We start from the raw sequence: 23,182 nt of genomic DNA, 5'->3' as shown, positions 1-23,182 counted from the left end.
CTTCAGAGGGGCAGTGATTAAAGCTGCAGGGATTATGCTGCTTTGGGACAAATCTCCAATGTAGACAAAACCTTAATGCTGTTCTTAATTGTGGTCTTCCTGTTTAAAAGCAAACAAACAAAAAGAACAGAATGAAAGAATCTAAAGCTGTCTGCCACAACTGCTGTTAAAGAAGCTTAGGTGCATTTCCTCACTTCTCTCTCTTTTTTTTTTTTAAAGAAACTTCGCTAACATTAGCTAACAGTTCATGAGTATATTTGGTAAGTACAGGAATTGGTGAAGACTTTCACAGCCTGTTCATGTTGTGCAGCAGACTGTGATCTCCCTTGGGACGCGAATGATTACAGTAACATCATTCATTTGCATTGTGGGGTGCTGCTGTGCCTCTTTCCTCACACAAGCCTTCCAGTTATTGCTGCGTGGATTGTTTCCAAAGCCTGAATATAACTTGGCAAGCCCTGTCAGTACTGTTAAGAGTTTGATTACCTTTGTGCATATGTATGTGAGGACTGCCAGGGTATGTGGCTTTTAATGAAACAACCTCCCTGTTGTCTAAAACGTTTAGAATTAAGAAATTATATGATTATACAACAGCAGAAGCTAAGCTAGCCGTCTCAATTTAGCAGTCCTCTTTTACGTGTTGTGACTCCTTACTCTAGCTTGGTGTGCCTCAGGAGACTGGTGGTTTCCTATTGAAGCCAGTCATACTTAAAGCAAGATGAGGGACAAAACCCTGTTTCAAGAAGTAAATTTGAGAAGCAAATCTTGCTGCTTTTTCTCACGTCTGCTCACGCAGTGTTAGCAACTCTTGCAAAGTTTGCAGCTCTGCCGTCCTCTCACACGGATCGCACCTCCTTGCTCGGTGTCTTTCTCTTCAGTCTTCTGCACTGAGAGCTAGCAATGCTGGACACAGGCGGTAAAGAGCAACTTCACGGCTTTTTTGGATCTCAGGAGCTATGTCAGGTCAGGCTACTTCTTGGCTTAGAGACACACAGCAACAGCCCATGGGCCACCACGGGCTGGGGCCATGAGGGGCGCCCTCCCCTGCCGGTGGCCGGGGAGCAGGCAGCTGCTGTTATGGGCTGCGCAGTGCTGTAGGAGCTCTCTTTTGAGTGAGACCACTCGCTGCCGCTGAAATTCCCTTGGTTTATGTCACTAAATACGCTGGCCATGTTTCAGTGTGAACACAGTAACGCATTTCAGCTGGACAGAATATAGCAGTTTAAATTTGACCAATGGCTATCGCCTTCTCTTGCTTAGAAAGACTTGAGTAATGCACCCAACTGAAGTAGGATAGCTATTTATTTTTTTGATTCTAGCTGCAGAGCGTTTACCACGTTCCAGCAGTACAGTGCCTGCATATCAGCATCGTGTGATAACCCCATGGGTACTTGTTCACTGGTGGCCCTACATCTTGCTTGCCACCAGTTCTCAGCTGTGGTGCAGCTGCCTGGTGCTACTCAAGCAGCACAAGTGGGTTTGTAGGGCTGGAGATTTCCATATGGGGTAGGACTTCCAGCTAGTGCACCGTCAGCAGGTTTCTACAGCTTGTTTTTCTCCTGCCTCGACCTGTCAAGTGCGCTGCAGGAAGCAGGGTTTGCCCCCAAACCTCCATGCTTCTGCTGCAGGTGGTTTCCAGCAGCGGGCCAGCAGAACCCCAGCAGAGGTCAGGCCAGGTCTGCTGCTAGCATTCTGCTCTCCCTGGGGAGGAGGAAGGACTTGGGTGTGATTTCAGGCTCCTGCCATGTGCAGTGCTGAACCTGAATGTATCCAAAGCTGCACAAGCCATGCAGGCCTCTACAGCTGGGCTCGGCGAACAGAAGAGTTGAAACTTCCTGGTGAACCGAACGGAGCAATTGCTGTAAAAGAGGCTAATTCAGCGTATGCTGGAGGACCCTGTCTATAGCTAGATCACAAAATCAAAGGCTTTTTCTCGGCAGTTGTCCTGATTGCAGACCTAGTAATGCAAAATGATTTTATCCAAAAATTTATTTTCTCATTCTTAAAGCTTTTCTGTTCTTAGTGTCTTAAACTTCTAGGTGGAGTCACTTATGAGAGCATCTGCAAGCATTTATATTAACTTCAACAAAGCAATGCTCAGTTTTAATGAGCACTACCTTCTCTATTTTATTTAAATTGGGTTGAGTTAGATATGATGAGTATTGTTGCTAGTTATTACACTACATCATAGATTGCATTAATTTGGATAGCAGCTCTGTTCATTATGGTATTAGAATTTGCATATTGAGGAGCGTATGAGTAGCTGTTGGGCTGGTGTCTGAATAAGGGGATGGGTGGGTAGTCAGACATATTCTCAGTGAAGTTCTTTTCTGCAGACAACATATAATTTTTGCAATAAGCTGATCAAGCTCTGCCCTTACTACTCCTGCAGGGAGCCTCTTGATCAGCCAAGAACTAAGCCAATCAGCCAAGAAGCTATTTTGCATTTCTAGATATTTATGGCCAGCTTGAACCTGTTATTTTTGTACCAAACAGATCTTTAGTTGTTTTTCTTTTTCTGATGTTTACTCTCCTAGTTTATTTAGAGCTCAGTCCTATATCCCTTTCTGCCTTGGTTTTTCTAGGCTAATGCTTCTATTTTTATTGTGTTTGTCAGTGGATATAATATTCAAGAAACTTGGTTTACCCAAAAAACAAAATCCATCTCATCCATAGTCACTGACACTTTTTTTTTTTAAAAAAAAAAAAAGGTTAAAGCAAGGCATGTTTGAAGTGGCAGAAGGGTCATTGACTGCTCAACATCTTGCAGTGAATTTTGATAATGGAAGTAATAAAAATATTTACTTTAAATCTGTAGAATGAGCAGCTCAGAGGTCCAAGGGACAAGCACCTCTGGGTGTGCTCCTAGCCGTTACCCTCTCTCACTTGAGTAAAACAGTTTACATTGTGCTAGACCTCACCAGGAATGCAGTATCGGGTGAACCGATACAGACAAAGTCAGGACCAGGCCTGTATGGTATTTCAAGACTTAATTTCTATACAAAGCTTCAGCTGAGCAATGAAAGTTTCTTTAACCAGGTATGGCAGTCTGAAATTGCTGCATAGGGCTTTCAGCGGATTTCCCTTGAAGACCATCAGGCTTGTGGACAGAGCAGTGTCCAGCCCTTTCTGCCCCCAGGGAAGTGCCTGGAGCTGCCCATCTCCCTGCTTTGTTTCTGCTTCTGCTGCCTGACGCAAAGCAACTGAGAGAACAAAAATCTGTTAGCTGCAGCAATTTCTGTTACTCTCTTTGCTGGAGTGGAGATTTGCCTATAGGAGAGGCGGTAGCGCAGATAAAAGCAGTCTAAATGCTCAGCTTTATTACCTCGCCTGTTGGCTCAGAGATTACTTGGGAAATCTAATGACCCTGCGGAAGCACGTCCACCTAGATTACTTTGTGGTGCAACTGTCCTCTCAAAGTGACGCATTTAGGATAGGTGTCCTTCTGGAAACCATCCAGGGAGCTTCAGGGGAGAGCAAAGTCGCTACTGTATTTGGTACGTATGTTTTTGTTGCTGCATTTAAATGCTCAAGAAGAAAAATGCAGCCACAGACTTCTCCCTTCTCAGTGTCAGGATTCGGTACACCCAGCCCCAGCGGGACAGAGCGGTGTTCAGACACAAGCCTCTGGTAAAATTTCTGCTTTGTTGGGGTTTTTTGGAATAACTTGAAATTAAAGTAAGTCGTGGTCTCCCAAGTTCCGTGGTAATGTTGAATAGGGATTTGTGGTTGGAAATGCTTCATGAAAGCATTGCTGACAGGGTGCAGCCTAGCAAAGGAGTTATAAGTAATAATAATCTAGAAAGATAACTAAAATATTTCTGTAGTAACTGAGTAACCGTACTTGTGCTCATGCAGCTAGAATCCCAACAAGTTTTCCACCTTTTTCTTCTCTTTAAGCCTCTCTACCTACTACAGTTAACTCTGTAGTTACCCCAAGTAACAAAGCGTATTCTAAACTAAATGTCATAAATTAAACCTAAAAAACTCCCAGGGTTTTCTTGATAGCTGTTTTTTTTGTTGTTGTTTTTTGTTTGACACATTAACAAACTGAGTACCTCCAGACTTACTGTCTCAGAGCTTTCCATCGGTGTTACCCCGTTTTGGTATTTTATCGTGACTGGGGTTTGTGTAAACTGGTGAAGTCTCTTTTAGTGGTTGTGTGGGTTGTAGCAGGGCATGGTTATTCCACACGAAACATTAAGAGAATAAAGTAAGTGAAAGTGTTTCTTTACATCTTCATAATACCCGAAACAGTGTGGGTAGTGTAATGTTGTACGGCGTTCACTTCTGTCTGTGAGCAGCGAGTACCTCACCTGTGTGAGCTGTGTGTCAGTGCACAGCTGGGGTGGTCTCGTATGCATGTGTCCAAAGCAGAGGATTTGAAAGTCACCCATAATGTTCTTGGAAAATGAACGCTTTTAAGTTGGCACAGGTAGCTGCCTTATTTCAGTGGGATTTCATTCTCAAACCCAACCTGAAGTGACGTATTTAGCACCGTGTCGGCTGTTCGGGATTTCTGATGCATTCCACCTAACGTGGAGAGCCTCTGACTGTGTGGGGGGGAGCTCAGGCTGTGGTGGGCGTCCTCAAGTCTTGCAGCTGTTCGGATGTGGGTATTTCAGGGTAAAGCAGGCCTTTGTCTTCCCACCAGGCAGTCCATATTCAGAAAAATGACCTCTCTGTATTCACGGCACTCCACTTAAATGCCTTTTGTATTCTTCCAAGCCACTGTGGCAGCAGGCGCTGGCCCAGGAGGGCACTTCAGCATGTGCTTCGCTGCCACCAGAGTCCCCAGGCCTGGCGCTTGTTTGGCTGCCTCGGGCTGTGGCTTGTTGTGGGCGGCGTTTGGCAGCTTCCAGTTGTGCATTTGTGTGAGCAAGCACAGTGACGGGTCAAATGCAGGTATTTTGGCGGTGTTCGGAGTGCAGGAGCCGCCTGCATGGAGCTGTACGTCCCTGCTCCTGTGGTGGTGAGGGGAGCGCTTGGTGGGCTTGGCCCCATCAAGGCTGCGTGGCTGTGGTAGCGGTGTGGCCTCAAGTCTTCTTCAGATAGCTGGTCTTAATGTCACTAAAGCTCTTGCCACGTTCTGTGAAAGCATGTGGAAGTAGGGGGGCAGACTGGCTGCTCAGGGCTGACAACACGAGACACCGCGGCTCCCAGCACATCGGCGGTGTGGCCGGGCCAGCCCCTCAGGAACCTGGTCCGGACCCCAGGTGCAGCTCCACGCTGCTTTGGACCTCCCTCAGTTCTCACCCAAAAGCACCTACTGTGAAAGGGCCTGCGCTGAAATGAGCGCAATTGGTCTTGGTGTAAAACAAGCACAGGCAAGATCCGAAGAAAAGTGGTTAAAGAAATAACAGACTAGAAACATTCATTAGAGAGGAGGCTGCTTATGCAGTTACTGATGGCCATCGTAGCTTATTCAGCTGTGAAGCTGAACGTCTGCAGCTCATCCTGACTACTCCAGTGACCGAATGTGTGCCTCATAGGTAACTGTAAAATGGATGTTTGTTTTCTGGTGACAGACTACGGAGAGAGCAGGTGTTCATTGAACTGTCTCTATGCATTGAAAACTCTAAAATAAGTAGGGAAAATACATTCTGGAAATATTTCTCTTGTATAACCAAGTCCTGAGAGAGCTATTTATGATTTTTCTACCTGTTCTTGGCACAGACCTTTTTTCTGTTAGAAGTGGTTTGACAGTTGAATGAGATCACTCTTGGATTTGTGCCCTGCGAGCTAAAAATGCAGAGTCACTGCTTGTGAGGACAAGACTGAGCCGGAAAAAAATAGAAACATTGCCCTTGTGTTCACTGCTAATACTGCACTGGGAAGGGGAACTTCATAATGCTTTAGTATGCCTTAGTTTTCATCCAGTCATTCCTTGCTTTTAGATAGAGCCCTGCTTTAAAACAAAGCAAAAAACCAACAACCAAAAACAGATTTAGCAATAATAGTTAATGCCTGAGACGTTCCTTCAACATTAATAACTGACCAGCAGAGATGAGCTGATAGCCTGAAGCAATGCCTCTGGCTATTTACTCCTGCTGCTCATTACCTCAGAGCTGAAATAATTACTGTTATTATCAAATGACACCAAACAAATAGCCGAATCACCTTTTTTGTGTGTGTTAATTCTCACAGAAGTGGGCCATGGAAGTGGATGCGTGCCTGGGAGAGGTGACTGCATCCTCACAGCGTGTTACCCGGGCTGCGCATGGGCATCGCCAGTGAAGAAATCCTTTGTGTGCAGCCCAGCGGCCGGCGGTGCTGGCAGCACTACCTGATCCAAACCCCATTCACATGACAGCTCGCAGGGCACACCAGAAGTCAAGTGCAGAAGAAGTCACAGGAATCTTGCTGTTGGCATCAGGCAGAAGGGAGGGAACCGATCAGGGTGGTGCGGACATCATCTCCATGCTGGCGCACCACAGGGACGGCTGTTCAGGGAGATTTGTACTGCATTTAGGTGCCCTGGTGTACAGCAGCTATATTACATCTGCCTCACGTATCTGTGGCTTTCTAACAAGCTAATGCAGAAACATACTGAACAACCCCTATGGCTAAGCTGTTGCAAAACCCAGCAGTGACTGTGTCCTTTTATTGGCCTCAGAAAACTGCTGGATCCTCTGTACGGTCTGGGTCCCTGCTGCATTGCATCGGCTGAGATTTCAAGTCATGCACATTGATCTTAGGGACGTGCACTTTGTGTTAGAAATTCAGATGCAATTAAGAGAGAATAAAAAGGGCTGCGGATCTGAGTGTACCATGGAACTGCCAAGGTGTGGCAGCTTCCTGCTTGAGCAAGCACTCATAATTGAAGATGGCTATGTTAAAAACATAATTAAAATATTTCAAATCGAGTACAAAGTTATGATCAAGTGAAGTGTAACACAGATTCCTGAGTTTTGAAATAAACCCTCCTGACACGGGCTGCTTTGCTGGCTGACGAGGTCTCAGAGCAGGTGCCACATGCCGGCATTCTCTCTGCTGCAGTTTTTCTTGCTTTGTGGCTACCCAGCCCATCACCAGCCCCGTCCATCTCTTGAAGCTCTCCTGTGTTAGGACGAGGATTTTTATCACTGCTCTCTGTGAAGTCATTTAACCTTAGCAGGACGGTTGGGTTTGTACCCTTTCTGCACCGAGTGACAGAGTCCTGCTGTCCTGGACTCCTGCTCCCTGCAAGGCCCGAGGGAAAAGTCTCCAACAGGCCTGGTTTTGCTTATCTTGTCTGGGGAAACCTTTGCTCCCCACTTTACTGGGTTAGGGCAGCTTGAGTGCCCTGCTCTTGCCTGCTCCCTGGGTAAGGGGAAGGTCTTGGTCAGGGTTTGCCAAAAGCACTCTCCTGCGTTGCCTGTTTTGTACTGGGGAGGTGGGGAACAGACTGTTTATCTATAAAAAGATCTACTGTGTCCCCTTTCAGACCTCCTTTTCGATGTTTGCTTGTAACTGGGTAGCTACAGGGAAGTATTTAGTGTCATTGCGTAGGATAATACATCAGGAGGCAGATGATCAGAGATAGCTGCTGTTGATCTGTTTGTTTTCGTCATCTGTGTAACTTCTTATCTTCGGCTGAACTGGCACCCTCGGGACGGCTGTACACAGGGTGATCTTCTTATCCTGGCTCCGGCTGTTGTGTCTGTCAGGCCTGTTGTAGGAGCCTGGTGTGTGAGGACTTGGCATTTGATGCTGTGTTTTGGATATATGTTGAAACTTGTTTTAGACAAGGCCATTAAATTGTCTTCTGGGTGGCCCTCTTTGCCCTAGGAAGATGCTTGCTGTGTCATGGGGAGATAATGCTGATCCCAGAGATGAGATCCTTCTTCACGTGATGGCACTGATCCTTTGATATCCTGCACACCGTATACTTCTTTAAAATACATTCCTAGTTCTGCGTATCAATCTTACTCATATTTTTCTGTTATATGTTACTATGTTTTTATTAGTTCTGACAGGCTATTGTACTACACACACACACACACACACACACATTATATATATATATATGTATACACACATCTTTATTTATACATAGAAGCGCAGCCTGTATATATTTATACTTCAGCAGTCCTCCCCTGATGGATTGCTCCTGTGTTTCGCTTCTGTGCGTTTTCATGTTTACTCTATTTCTGTCTTTTTCCCCAGCCATTCCTCTCAGCTAATTAGGGCTGATTTCTGTAATTTTGCTACCTTGTTCCTCAAGTACTCAAAATATCAGTTTTCTTCTTAGAATTGCCTTCAAACTGACCTAACCAATTCTTGCCAGAAGATACATTTTAGACAGTTTTAGTGCTCTTGTTATTCTTAAGTGTTTGGAGTCAATATTTCCCAATTGGCCTGCGTCCCTAAAAGGGGCACTTGTGCATTTTCCTCTGGGCTGCTGGTTTCCAGCTTTTTCAGGTGCTTCAGTGATCACGCAGTCAATGATACTGGTTTGTGCTTTGTGAGGGGAAGTCAGTTGGGTCAGTGTCCATACAGCCAACGACGGGAGACAGTGCAGGGGAAGTGGCGGGACTGGTATTTCAGAGGCAGCACCATTTTGGATCAGTTTGGGTCACAAATCCCCAAACTGAAACAGCACTGGGAAGTGAGCAGAGGCTGCCTGTGGTTAGCCTGGCTGTGCCCAGTCCGTGGGCTGGGTAGGAAGCTCCCAGCACAGCGTGCTCTGGTGAATATTCCCAGTGCGTTCATGTTGCCCACGTGAAGCCACCCACACGCTTGTCCTCTCCGGGGTGCTCCAGGCTCAAGCCCCCACGGAAGGACTTGGCGGAGTCTGACCGGAGCAGTGCCTCGGCGGTACAGGACGGTAGGTTTGGGCCAGGCTCACGTCTCAGGAGCGCGTGAGCTTGGGCTTTTTCGTCTGCTGCACCCCGAGTGAGTCACAGCCCTGAGTGGTTCGGGTAGGTGTGTGTGGGACACGGTGTCTGGGACGCGTCACGGCAGTTCCCCAGCAGTCAGCAGGACACAGCAGCTTGACTCTGGACCCTTCAAGCAGAGGAGACGGTCTCACTGAGATTTAGTTGTTTTCCCCACCGCTGTCTAGGACCAAGCTCCTCTGTTTTTTCTGCTTCCCCAAACTTCAGTTGTTTTTGTTGTTGTTAAACCTGCCCTTCATTTCTCCAGCAACCGTCTTGCTCGAACCATAAGTGTTGTGTATAGTGCAGCCGGGGTGCTATAATAACTGTCTCCGCTTGCCAGACCTAAGAAGGGGTTTCTGCAGAGATAACCACTTGGTGCAAGGAGGAGAGAACATGTGCCAATAATGCAGATGTTGTGGTTTGCTTATGGGCTAGGATGACTCGCATGCATGTGCTTTTCTCTTACCACCAGCTGCAGGAATGACTGCTGGCCCTGTCTGTTCCCTGTTCTCCTTACCCAGCTGTCTGCTTTGCTTGGTCATCCCTGGGGCGCGCAAGGAGGCTGTTCTGTCTGTGAGTGCCCCTAATTTAACGTCTGGGGGCAACTGTTCTTCCCTGGCTTTGCTCATTGCAACAGCTTGACAGAAATGCGTGAAGTTTTGTAAATTGTTTGTGGGTCTTTTCCCTCCCCACATAAAAATAACCTATTAAAATAAACACGCTAGGAGCTGTAGCGAGAGGACTTTATCTCAGAAGCTGTGGCCTGATGCCACGAGCAGAGCTGTTGGGAGACCTTTCTGGAGATGGAGTCAGTTCTCTTGGGCAATTTGAGGGCCTGGGACTAGTAAGGATGTGCTGGTGTGTGTGTTATCCTGCAGAAATTCACACCCTGAAGTTTGGTTGGGTCAGTGGAGGAGGGAGCAAGGACAGCTGAAGCTGACGTGGAGCTGATGAGCAGACTTGTTCAGTGGAAACGCGCCCAAGGATACGGCCCTGGAGCCAGAGAAACCTGCTGCACAGCCTGGAAATGTAAAAATTGTCTGGTTGTGTCAGGAGATTGTGCTTCCAGGGATTAATTACTGCTTTTTAATTACTGCTTTTCTCCTACCACCCCTTCTTGCTAATCTCTTGTATTTAGGTTTGCATTGATGACAATCAGATTCCAGGCGAGGTGACGTTACAGAGCAGCAGGCGATTCCCACCTGCAAGGTAGGACGGGCTGGAAGAGTCAGCAGCCAGGACCCACTCCTGGTGCTTGCCTGCTGTAACTCTTCAGGTGCACTTCCCAGAGATTTCAGCAGGTTAATTGTGGAAAAATGCGAAGGACTATTTTACAGTTTTAGCAGTAGTAGTTTAAGTAAGGCTGCTCCATTGCTGCAGAACCGCCAGGGCCTACACCAAGAACTCTGAAGGGAAATGGCTTAAAGCAGGTGTTGCTTCCTAGGCGGAGAAACAACACAGGGAGTCTGTTCCCTTCCTCTGCTGCAGACTGCTTTCTTAGTCTGCTACAGTGACAACCGCCCCTGTGTACAACACCCAGTTCAGAATTTAACTCATTTATCTTCCTTAGGAGCACCCTGGTGGGAAGCATGCACAAGTCTGAGCACATCCCAGGTGCCAGGGGTTTTGCTGTTTTTTCATGCGTAGCTCTCCTACTTGCTATGGGCCAGTAAGGTGCAAGTGCACATTTCTCTCTGCATGACAGTTCTCTGGTTTAAGTTAATATTTCAGTGATAATTGTGATACTTACAAAACTATAAACGAAAAACTGAGATGTGAAACGTTTTATGTTGTGGCTTTCTTTTGTCCTTCAGTGCTCTCAGCTTTTACCAAGGAAAATATTGAACAAAGGAAAATAAAAGTAAGGTGGTTTTGTTTAAAATGGTCACAAACAGTTAAAGTAAACTTTCTCTAGCAAGCAGTGATAGTGGAATAATACCTTAATCTTTAAAATGAAGTATGGTTTTATTGGCCTAAAAGTTCCAGATGAATCAAATTTACTTTTAAATTTAAATTGTGTAGTTAATCTCTTTAGGAAGGAATTTAGGAATCCTGAGAAATGCAAGGAATTGTAACTATTTCAAAAGCAAACGTGTATTTAGGAGACCAGGCGAAGAATCTGGTTTGAGAGGTGCCATTGGCAGGGGGGAGCTACATGGACCTTCATGCTTCTCCCATGAACAAAGGGAACCACTCTCTGGCTCCTTTGCAAATTTGGTAAAGGATCAATTACGGTTTTGCTTAATACGGTGTTAATGTCGTGTCTGATCTCTTTTCTGGCTGTGTTACTGTTAAGTGCAGCGGGTCTGCTGGGCAAACCCACGCTCAGGTTCCAGCTGGAGCCAGGGCGGCTCCAGGGTGCACGTCGGGTCTGCTTGTCTGTCCCAGCTGTCTCTTCCGAATGGCAGAGGTGTGACGAGGGAATTCTGCTTCAAAAAGGACTTCTTAGCGTAAGTGTTCAGCTATCGCAGTTATTTATACTGACTGGCTACCTGGAAGCAGGAATATAAGAGATTGGGTAACGATTTCATTACATGATGTTTTATAGCAGCTGGTATTTAGCTTTATAAATGAACTGTTCTCTTCTGTATGGCAGAAAAAGGCTTTTATAGTTGGCAGCCTGCTCGTAATATTCTAAGGATTATTAAAGTAAGCTGTAGTTGCAGTATAATGCACATTATAGCGGCGAGTGGTTTTACAGTAATATGTCTTGGGGGAGGATATTATTTCAGACTGCGTATTAACATACAGATGGAGTTTGAGTCTTTTCACCCAGATCAGAATGGCATTTCCAGAAAAGGCCTCCGGACCATTATCCCAGTTAGTTTCTTATGAGTAATAAAGTAGCGAGAGGAGAACATTTCATAAAATTCAGTGGGGATTTTGCAAGCGACAGAAAAAGCAAGATTTTTTTTTTTTTCCTCACCTCCTGCCTTTACCTCTGTAAACTGCAGTTGTTTATGTCTAGATTGGGTTGTTCAGGCTTCCTGCATCTCACCTTCAGGGCAGGACACCTGGGAGGCGACGAGGCTGGAAGGTGCGTGCGGGCACAGAGCTGCCGCACGCTGCGGCTGTCTCTGCTCCGCGTCACCATCGGTGGCCGAGGCTGTGAGCAGTGAAGATGTGGTGGCCCTGACGCAGCCGTACGCGAAGCAGCTGCCTTCAGACACCACGATTCAAGACAGACGTTTGCACAGTGAAGGGATTTCAAAAACGAGCTGTGGGAGCGATTGGGGAAATTCAATTTGAACTGCTAGACTTGTATTAATTAATTAGCAGCAGCCACAAGGAGCATAAGTGCTGCATCTACCGGTATTTGGAAAGTGTAAAAAAGACTTCAGAAAAGCATAGGTAGGAGGAAGTTTGTCTCCTTTGTCGAACAGACGTGCTGGTGTAAAAGTGCAAATAAGCATTCCAGGGTGACACACATCGAGAGCATTGGAATAGATGAGGAAGAAAATTTAGAGATGGAAACGAAGCAAACTGGTCAGTCGTGGAAAACGGGGGGCTGTGGGCAGGATCTCAGGGATGGCAGTGAGGCTTTAACTTCTGGAGCTATGAAATGTTAGCAATTATTTGTCTCACCTTTGCCCTTCCTGAAAGGATAATTCGTGCATGTTGGTGCAATTATTACAAACAACAAACAAACAAAAGCCCTGATAGCATACTGCTGATATGTGGCGTAGAGGGATCTTAAAATAATCTTTATCCAGGGATTAAGAGTTTCTGATCAACCACTGACCTGCTTTCAGAGTATTACAAATTCATTACACTGGCAAGAACAAGATGAGAATGCTGTAAAACAAAATAGAAGCTGATTTACAGCAGCATAAATAACCAGGATAAGTTGCATTGATGAGAGAACCTCAAACAAAAAATGGTGCTGAATGAAACCTCCTTTTCTAGGCAAGAACCCAAAGCATGCTTGGGAATCCACACGCAGGAACAGTGTCTGGGCCTTTCAAGCGAAGTGTGAAAGCGTTTATTTTCCTGAGAAGTGAAAAATGCAGACCTCCAGATGCCCTGTACGGCTCCCCCTGCCCCTGGGGGAGAAGGAGCCATGGTGGAGTGGAGATGCAAACCCCATTGTAGTCCTGAGTCTGAATTCACGCTGTTATTTGAGGGCCAAATAAAGACAAGGGATGATCAGGAGTTAGGTTTTGTATGCACAGAAAGCCAGGGGAAGGTGTGGTGACAGCACCTCCCTTTGAGCAAGGCAGAAGCGGCGGGCGCACCCCTGGGACTGTGGCCATCTGAGGTGTTTCATAATTATGAATGATGTATGTAGTAATTGATAAAGGCAAACTGAGTGCCAGGGAGTGATTTTTACTTATTTGGCTGACACTAACGTGTAGATTTTTTTTTTTGGCCTTTTTTTATCATTTCTTTTTTTTCTTTTTTTCCTCATGGAAGAATAGTTAGCATGAAATTTCATCTCTGTTTGAAACGCCTGACGTCTTTATCCAATGATAAATAACACAGACTTTGGCTAGAAAGGCCAGTGTTTCGTAATTTTGTCTGCAAAAACATTTTCCACAGGAGATAAGGGAAAAGTGAGACAGAAGAGCAATAAATCCATGCTCGTCTTTGGACTATAATAATAATTACGTGGGTAATACGATTTTTTTTGTGTATATACATGTCAGAGGGCCTGTAGCCACAAATGTAATTTGAGCGAAGCCTTAAATCCTCAGCTCGTTACCCCTGAACATCCCCGCTGGGTTGCGCGGGACCTCGCGTTGACCTGGGCTGATAAAAACCGCAGGAGATTTGCCGAGGGCGAATATTGCTGTGAATAAACAGTCTGAAGCGTTTTCAGAATAACGCAGGTATAGGCACGCCTCGTCTTTGTGTCTGTCGCGGGGAGAGGCCAGGTGTGAAGCGGCCGTTGCTGGCATTCCCTCCGCAGCGTGCGGGGCCGGGGCCCTGTTCTTCCGTCTTCATGGTGGGTTTTGTCCAGCACTGCTGGCCGGGTTGGGCAGGCTTTTCGTAGCGACTGGAGGAGAGATGAGAGTGCCATCGGACAGCACGTTAAGGAAGCGCACGGGATCACGGGTGTTGAGCGGTCACTCGTTTTTATTTACAGCAACACGATTTATGCATTTTCACAACAGCTTGGCAGCCCTCCACCTCCTGTGTTTTCACATCCCCAAGTAGGAAGGCTTCGTGCTGAAAGGCAGCACCGTTTTCACCCAGCCTCACCCATCTGACAAGAGATTCTTGTCTGGTGTGTGAACTTGCAGGAGCTCACAGCTGACGACCATAAATTCCTGCCTTCACTGGGTCTGTCAGACGTGGGTATCAGACGTGGTGTGGGCAGCGGCTCTGCGCCAAGGCAGCCTCAGCCAGGAGGCCCAAGGGACGAGCGCTGCCTGCAGCACTGGAGCTGGGGAGGGCGTTTGTGGATTTGGTATGTGGAGGGAGCAGGGGCCTGTGCACTGCCAGGCAGCCCCGTGCTCTGCTCCTCTCTGTGGGCAGAAGTCACCCGGGGAGAGGGGCCCTGAAGTCGTGCCCAAGGGGGCCCCAGGTAAGGGGGCCTGCGGTGGTCAGCGGCAGCGAGCGCCTGTAACCGACCCGAACAGGGGAAAGGCTTTTCTTCCTTGACTGGCCTTTCTGTGCTTAAAGTCATGCTCGTTTTCTGTCTTTTATGCTCATTCACTATCCAAAACTTACCTGAAGGAGCCACCAGCTGGCTGTTAGGCCTGACTGCTCATTTCAGAGTTGTCCAAGATGTGATAGCTTTTAACTTGCGACAGATTCTCATTTACTGTAATTTCCGTGTGCTGTATGTGTCACGCTGAGCTGACCAGTTCGCTGTTCTGATGGAGCCATTCACCAGCAGGTCGGTGTTACTGTTACTTTCGGATGTTTGGAGCTTCCTGATCTTTTTTCTTCCTCCTGTTTTTGCCTTCTTTAAGTTTCTGTGTAAGCACTTGCAGCCATGGTCGTACCAAGGGGAGATGCATTACGTACCCGTAACTTCCCCTCGTCTGCCCCGGCCAGCACCCCCCTGGGCAGCGCATGGTGTTTCTTCTGCTCTTCTTGTCCTGCAGACAGGAAGGGGGGTGCCTCTGTCTCTGAGTGTGAGGCGTTAACATACATCTTTCTCCGTGACAAATGAAGGAGCCAGCAGTAATGTCCCTTACCATTGATTTACGTATTGTGCTTCCATAGAGGTATAGCAGAGCCTTGAAAATAAAAAGTTATTGATAGCTTGTGGCGTCTTGCAGTGTAAGACCAGGACAGGGCTCTGCCTCAGGCTGTTGTCCTCAGTGCAGAGGGTGTCCAGCGTTTGGGAGGGGGAAAAACTGCTTTATTTTCTTGGCATCACAGGCTGCAGAGCCATTTTGTGGATACTGTTGTATCTGACAGGTCATTCTTAGCTTCAGCTGGTGATTTTCTCTATCCAAGCAGCGATTAGAGAATACTTTAGATAATTTAAACCATTAAAAGGCAGCTGCTCTGAAAGAAATCTGTGATTCTGTGAAATGCAGTCTAGAGCAGTCAGGAAATTAATCAAACTTGGTGAACCACTGGCATTTTCTCTTTAGAAGCGTGGCTGTATTAGCACTCTTCAAACCTTCTCGGAAGCCCTCTGCGTCCTGCGAGGAGATTACGGGGGGAAACTCTGGTGTAGTTTAATTAGGAGAGGACTGTGAATTCTACCCCACAGGTGAACTGCAAGCAGTAGGCACGGTGTTAAAAGCATTGCCAGGGAAACTCGTATTTCTGGTGAGCATTTCTTGTAAGTGAGGGCTTCTACTGCCAGGCACCACAGGCTCTGGCCAGCAAGCAGCTCCGTGCCTCCTCCAGCTGTCCCAGAGCCTTGCCCCCAGCCGCGCTCCTGCTCACCACGCTTTGCAGCAGCGGTAGAGTCGCCTTAGCTCAGGAGCAGGCGCGTTACCCCTCCGAGCTGGGCTTGGCCAGGTGGGCTTCTCGCCTGAACCCGAGGGAGCAGGAGCAGGAAGGGCAGTCGTGCTTCTGCTGCTACACGCAGGTGGTGATGCCAGCAGGTCCGTGCTGGCGTCCCTCTAAGCCAGCTGTGTGCTGGAGAATCCAGCTGGGTGCTGTCCACATGTCCCATGTTACACCTTCGGCAGCAGCCAGGCGCAGGGGCAGCACGAGGGGACAGCCTGTCCAGCTCCTCCGTCTATAAGTTGATTTTTTTCTGCTGTTTAAGAAGCACCATTAAAATAGACTTATTGCAAGAAATTCTCTCTTAACAGTAGGCTTATGGTTACTGGTCAGTATTATCCTAGGAGTATCTCCTGTTCAAAACTGGTATTTAGTTTCAAAAAATGCTTGAAAGGCGAGGTATGGTGTTAATATAAATGTGAAAGCATCTGCTGTAAAGCTCCTTAATGATCAAAGAAGCTTCTGAGACCATGGCAGAGGAAGGAATGCAGAATACCTGCACACTGCATAGTTTCTGTTTGGGAAATGAGTGTTCTGAACATACATCAGCTGAGTCCAGCTTGGGAGAACTTGTAAAATCATATAAACATGTAAGAAAAAATGTAGAACGTCAGTTATTTACTTAAGCAATTATTTTTATTGTCCAGGTAACATTTTTTTAAACACGCACGAATTCAAGTCTGCAGTTCTGGATTGGAGTTTGGGTGGCCCGGAATAGCTCACGTTATTTTTTGTTATTACAGAAGTTATAAAACATTCCTTCTGAAACTCTTGGACTCGCCTGTCCTCTTCTTTGCAAATAATTCTTCCTAAATGAAACAGCAAAACTACTTCTTGGTACAAATACCGGGGCTTCTTCCACTTGCAACTTAAAGCCGTTACGTTGTTTGATTCAGTATCTGCCAGTTCACCAGGTGCCTGTAAGATTTATGTGCCTGCTCTCAGGTGGAGTTCGTGCACATATTTCATCTGTGAATGACTCACGGAGACAGAAAGCTTCTGCAGAGAACAACCACAAACAGCTGCTTGCCCAAGACGCTGGCCTCAATCCTTCATCCCATTATGGCTATAATTATAGCCCCAAAATTGCAAAGTAGGAGTGGGAGATCACAGAAACACTTGTAGGACTGAGAAGGAAAGTTAAGTACGTTGTCTGTGTGCTAGAAAATACTAGGAAAGCCTTTTTTTTTTTTAATAAATTGAACTATTTTAATTTTAGGAGCAAGTCCCTGTTCCTGTTTATCATCCGACCCCTAGCCAGACTCGGCTAGCAACACAGCTGACAGAAGAAGAACAAATCAGAATAGCGCAGAGGATAGGCCTTATTCAGCATCTACCTAAAGGAGTCTATGATCCTGGGAGAGATGGCTCCGAGAAGAAGATCAGAGAGTAAGTTACAGAAAACTAACAAATAATTTGGGTGTTGCATTGGTTTATGATATTGCCACAGGAAACCTGATCCGGGTGTAATTTGACACAGCTTTCTGAAAAAAGGGCCATGCAGAAGCCCCTTTGCTTCATCCTTCTTTGCTTTCCTGCTACAAATGAAATCTACTTTCTCTCATCCATACAATTTGTCTTTTTCACCACCCCCTTTATCCTCTCTTCACCGGGAAGTAGTTCCACACTGCTTCTTCCTCACCTTTGTGACTCCCTTTTCCCATTACTAATTTTACGCAGTCTGCTGAGCTGTCCCCTCCATGCCTGCAGGCTTCCTGCCTTCTGCTAACACTGCAGTCGTGGGCACGCTGTGCAAAGAGAACACCAAGAAACGCAGTGCTTGGTGGAGCCAGCACTGATGTAGCTAAGAAATCCTCGCTGTATCTAGAAGTAGTTAAAGCTTGTTTCACACAGTGAAACACTACATCCAGTAGACATTACGTTGCTTTTCATTCCCGGTGTGGTATGGTAACAGCATCTTAAATGTGTTAACAATTTTTGTTTCCCCAGATGTGTCATTTGTATGATGGACTTTGTTTATGGGGACCCTATCCGATTTCTGCCGTGCATGCACATTTACCACCTGGACTGTATAGATGACTGGTTGATGAGATCCTTTACCTGTCCATCCTGCATGGAGCCAGTGGATGCAGCACTGCTTTCATCCTATGAGACTAACTGAGCCAGGGTTTCTCCACTGAACCTTCAAGGAGGCCATCCACTTTAATGGGTTTGATCCTTTTGTCATTCAGCCCAAAGAGCCAGGAATTAGGAATTAAGATCATGCACAAAATATACATTTCCTAATAAATACGTAAAAAAAAAAAAAATATTCCTGAATGGCTGCAAATATTGGAAAAAAAAAATAGTATTTTAGAGACTATAGAAAAAGTAGGTTGTTATTTTTAATGTAAAGCCTTGACCCACCATTGTCTTTTAATGTTTGTTCTTACACCCATATATAGGAATTGTAAAGTGTTACAGCAACTGTAAATGTTTAAACTGCGTGTATCCGATTTTATTAGCAGTAAGATAAGAGTATTTTTTTTCCTAAATAAAGTAACTTTTTTTTTTGATTCTTTTCACAAGTCCTGGCATTTGGGTCAAGGCTTTATTAAAATCTACATTTTATAACACTGGCACAAAGAAATAGTTTTAAGCTTGTTTGCACAGTTCTTCTTTTCTTTTTTTTTTTCTTTCCATTGGAGATGGAATTCATTGCCTTAGGTCTTCTTAATAGTGTATTGTTATTGTTGGGCTGGCTCTGTGCTTGAAAACCAGTTTATTTATAACCTGTTAAAAGTGCTATATTTTGTTTGCAGTTAGGAATATGCAGACTTCAAAGTGATCTCCTAGCTTGTAAGCAAACTGAGATGCATTATCCCTTTTCTGCAAGTGATGCTGGATATGAAGATACGAAACTGGTCCTACAAATTAAATTATGGTATTATGGTTTTTATAACTTGCTTCGGTTTTGATGAAACAACAGTCCTTACACTTGCATGTCTACTTTTTACCTTGATCAAGTTAAAAGTGGGACAGATGAACAATAAATAGTTAAGCTACCGTAATTAGAAAAAGATATTTGGAACTAATGTAGCATTAGCAGTGATCACTTACTCTACTTTTTTCTCCCTAAAAATGGTTGTTTTTAATCACAGGAAATGGATACTGCATCTCTTGTTCTTGTAGTTCTTAGGTTATCAGAAGTTAAGAATAAACATACTGTATCTCAGTCTCCTGTATTAAATGTATCTGTTAAGCCCTGCTGGCTGACACATCAGTCCACCAAGCAGATAAGAATCAGATATGAGAAAAAACTTGCTCTGCATATAACGCAAAGTTTATATAAACACAGACTGTCGTAGTAGCAATTGAAGGGGAAAATAGTACTGCTATAGCCAGAATGACACCATTAGCTTATTTCTGCAGCAAAAAGTACGTGCTTGTTAAGAGATGGGCTAGCAAAGATTGTAGCTGTAAAGGCCTTTTATTCACTTAGCATGTTTGTTTTTTTTCTTAATGTACCCTGCAGTGACGTTTATACCTTCAAACGCAACGCTGATAACACTGAGAAGTCTTGGTCTTGCAAAGTGAGATGCAGTCTCAAGTTAACCACAGCAAATCAGGGAACGTTCTTGATTGTTTTTCATACATGGTTTGAGGACTTGTTATATCAAGTTGTGTTTAAAGACCCAAGTACTTTGATGACTTCGTGTACTTGCCACATAGAAGAATTGTGCGCCTCACCGATAACTTTTGAAGGGTTGGTCAGCAAAATATAGCATTCACACATTGATTTATTTATCAACGCTGTAGCTGATGGCAACCTGCTCACGTAGAGAAGAATTCCAAGTTGCAGTCAGAAGCAAGTCAAAGCAATCTACAGTTCTAGATTCACTCAAATTGCTATAGATCTAGCTGGACAAAATTTTGTGCTTAATTCATACATACCTAATTACATGGAGCAAAATCTGGGCAGACAGACCTGAAGTTGTGCAATATTTTTCAGTGCGAAATAATTGTTCCTTTTCATCATTCCATGTGTGTTCTTTTGTGTCCTTTGTCTGTTTTGGGGTGTTTGTTTTTGTTTGGGGGTTTTAATTTCCTTTCTTTTTTTTTAAACGTAAAACAATGTCCACATTAAGTATTAGTTTCTTTTATCTTGTTAAAACTGGCAAATGAACAATTTTAAAAAGCATCATTGTCACATGGGTATTAGTCTTTATTTATTACTAGACTTGATTAAGGAAGATTTGAAAGAAATATTGACTGGTTACTGACCTGAATGCTTTTTTAGGCACTTTGTATAGTTGAACTTTTAACACTGATATACTTACTGGGCTAAGGGAAAAAATTACTTTTATTAAAATGCTTGTTAAATAACGAAAAGGTGTGAAGGGCTAAAACTAGAGTTGATTACAGAAGAACATTCCAAAAAAAAAATAAATCAAATTTTAGCTTAAAACCAAACGTGTAAATATAACAAATAAATCAAGTGATTTTTTTTCAAGTTTTTAGGTGCAATGCTGTTCTGGATGATTTCTAATTCAAACTAATTTATCTGAATTCAATGCAAAAATAACATGTAAATTGAATTTTAGCTACAGTTATGAAACCAGATCTGTCTTATCCTCATCTTACAGATGGTGGAATTAATATTTGCCTCCTGTCTCAGAGGTGTCCAATAAATTACTTGAACTTCAACCATATTAGACAGTTTGTTTGCAGCACTGCTGCTTCCTATGCAGAGTCTGCTGCAGCCCTGCGTGTGGCAAGGGCTGACTCTTGCTCTTCTGGCCCTGTTTGCCTGCAGCCATTCCTCTGACAGTGCTGCATGTTTCAAGGTGGACAGGCCCAGAGTTAAAACAATGTCAAGAAAAAAAAAAAACCACTCTTCTAGCCCGTGTGCAAGTAATCAAGACTGTAGTTGCATCAGGTGAACTAGAAAAATGTTGCTTTAAAGCACCCTACTGGAGGTGTGCACTGCAGGGAAAAGTGGCCATACTTTAGAACAGTAACTGGCAGAACAACCCTGGCGCAGCCCCAGGAATGCCTGCCTGCATCACCAAGGTCAAGCCTCTGCCATCTCAGGCAACAGTGCAGGAGACATGGACTTGGAAATCCTGTGCACCTGTCATCGTTGCCAGACACCGCAGCCTCACAGCGACCTGCAGTCCCATTCAACAACCATGAGCTGCCACAGAAGTGCCAGAGATAGAGCAGGTGGGGCTAAAGGGCATGGCCACCATCTGAGGTGCATACACAGCAGGGAAATCATCAGGCCATATTTGCAGCTTACAGTAGGAAATGGATTTTGTCTCATACAACAGAAGAAAACAAAATCCCCACAAATCTGAAGCAAAAGGTACTCAATTTCATAAAGCCCTTTATGCTTAAAAGTTCTTGCATGCTACTGGAATTATCATTTAAATCATTTTATGTCTAAAGACGATAATACTGAGTACCTTCTGCCAGTTCATTATGTAAATCAGAGAGACAAACAAAGTTTGTACCGAAACAAAAAAAGGTGCAGAGAATTTCTTGGTGAAGAGGTGGAGTTGTGGAAAAGCGCTAACCACATAAAGTTTTCAAAGTTCCTACTACCTTGCAGCTTCACAGGGCTGAAAGCAATTATGTGTTTGGAAAGCTGACAGGCCTCTCTTTGCAGTGGTAGAAGTGTGTGCTTCCAGGCTAAAGCATTATGAAATACCTGAACTTAAGTTGCCACAGTTTCAAGACTTCGACATTTCCTGTCCTTGTGCAATCGTGGTAAAGATGAAAGTACTTCTGTGTCGGACTGGCATTTAAATAAAAAAACGAGACGGCTGAAACCAAACATACACAAGACCTCTGATCAGTTAAATCCTGGATTAAAAGGGACTTACAAAGTGGATGCTAGTCAACTGGAAATACAGTTTATTACAAACACCAATTTTGTACTAAAAACATACACATTAGTTGATAACCTATAAAAAACATGAACAAAATCTGTCCAGAAGAACACTCCTTAATACCCAGAATAAAAATAAGCTTCAAAGCTTTAACTTTTCTATTATATAGAATTTCACTTTGAAGAATATAATTTATGCTAACCATCCTTTGCAGATTATCTTGCATTTAAATATGTTCTGGGATAAGAGTTCAAGGCTTTGGAATTCTTGGTATGAAATGTAAAGCCTTTTGATAAAAGGAATGGTCCAAACATAACCCACAAAAGCATCCTTTTGATTTAAGCAGAAGGAGTAACTATATTTGCATGCTGCCACCTGGTTCATTACAATATCCACTCTGTACATACACAGCTAAGTAAAAGCTGCAGAAAGTCATCTATATAATCAAAAAAATACTAGTGAAAATGCCTGCCTGCGTTTCTAGCAGCAGAAAGGAATGTAAGTCACTCAGCAACAGGGGACCAACCATGCTACAACCAACCAAAAAGCCCCCAAACTTTCTCTCTCCTCAGCTAAAAAAAAAAAAAATGTAGAAAAAGTAGAAATAACTTCAAAAACCTATTCTTCGCAGCACCAAACCCAAGAGAGTGTTTGTCTTTATTTTAAATGAAAGCATTCCAACAACAACTCGGCACACAACGGTTTCTGCCCAATCCACAGCACATACTAAGTGCTCTCTGCCTGCCTATACCATGTATTTCGTTCTGGACCCAGGCCCTGCTCTTGCTCACTAACCACACATTTGCCAGGGTCTTCACTGCAGACAGACAGACTCTCACCTTTGTAGCATCTTTTTCCTACCCCTCTGCACAGACCCCTCAGTGGTGGCTGCCTGTCTAATCAAGAATTTTGGTGTGTGTGAGCATGCATACACATATTTTTAAGAATATATTATGTATGTATGTCACAGATCACAAACTTTCAGTAATAGCGAAGGCATTACGGGTGGGCTTCCTGCTGCTCCTTAGAAAAACCAAGTATTATTTGCATCAGCGATGAGCCCGGCATCATGGAACAGAAACCTTACCCAAGGCTTCCCAGGTAACTGGAAGCCTTAAAAATGGAGGCCAGATCAAATACCAAAACTGCAGCTGGCCTTGCTGGTTGCTTCTAAAAAGAGTTTGCAGCTGCCAAACGGAGGCTGTGTAACCTCGGGAGTGATGAGAGCAGTACTGGGTACCTGATGGAAGATGACACTGAACCCATATGTTGCATCTTCTACAATCACTGCTTCACCTACTGACTTTTGCCGGACGTTGGAGATTCTGGTCCTATTTTCCATTTTTGCACGGCACCAGCAGAGGCACTCTTTAGACATGTCACAGCACCACCCTTGCCAAACGGGCAGGAAAAGCACCGCATTCACACACAGAACACCAGCTCATCCTGGAACCGCGCCTACGGCACCATCAAAACCAAGCACGGCTCCTGTGGCTCCAGTACTGCGGACAAGCATTAAATACAGCCCTGGTGCGCTAAGTCGTTCCTTACCTCCACACACCCTACGTGTGG

At 44.8% G+C, this 23,182-nt stretch overlaps 1 protein-coding gene across 1 annotated transcript in view; it reads left to right on the top strand.

Annotated features, from left to right (window-relative positions):
* RNF11 (ring finger protein 11) overlaps positions 1-22,157 on the top strand; it is a 34,540-nt gene extending 12,383 nt beyond the window's left edge. The window contains exons 2-4 of the mRNA XM_080603342.1: positions 16,996-17,165; positions 17,727-17,946; positions 19,252-22,157. Coding sequence (XP_080459468.1) covers positions 16,996-17,165; positions 17,727-17,898 — 342 coding nt within the window. The 3' untranslated portion in view covers positions 17,899-17,946; positions 19,252-22,157. The remainder of the gene's footprint in view (positions 1-16,995; positions 17,166-17,726; positions 17,947-19,251) is intronic.
* The last annotated feature ends 1,025 nt before the right edge of the window (positions 22,158-23,182 follow it).

Source organism: Anser brachyrhynchus (genome assembly GCF_964034855.1).
Source record: "Anser brachyrhynchus genome assembly, chromosome: 8".
In the NCBI taxonomy this organism is placed as follows: Eukaryota; Metazoa; Chordata; class Aves; order Anseriformes; family Anatidae; genus Anser; species Anser brachyrhynchus.
This window is presented reverse-complemented; position numbering and strand designations above follow the sequence as displayed.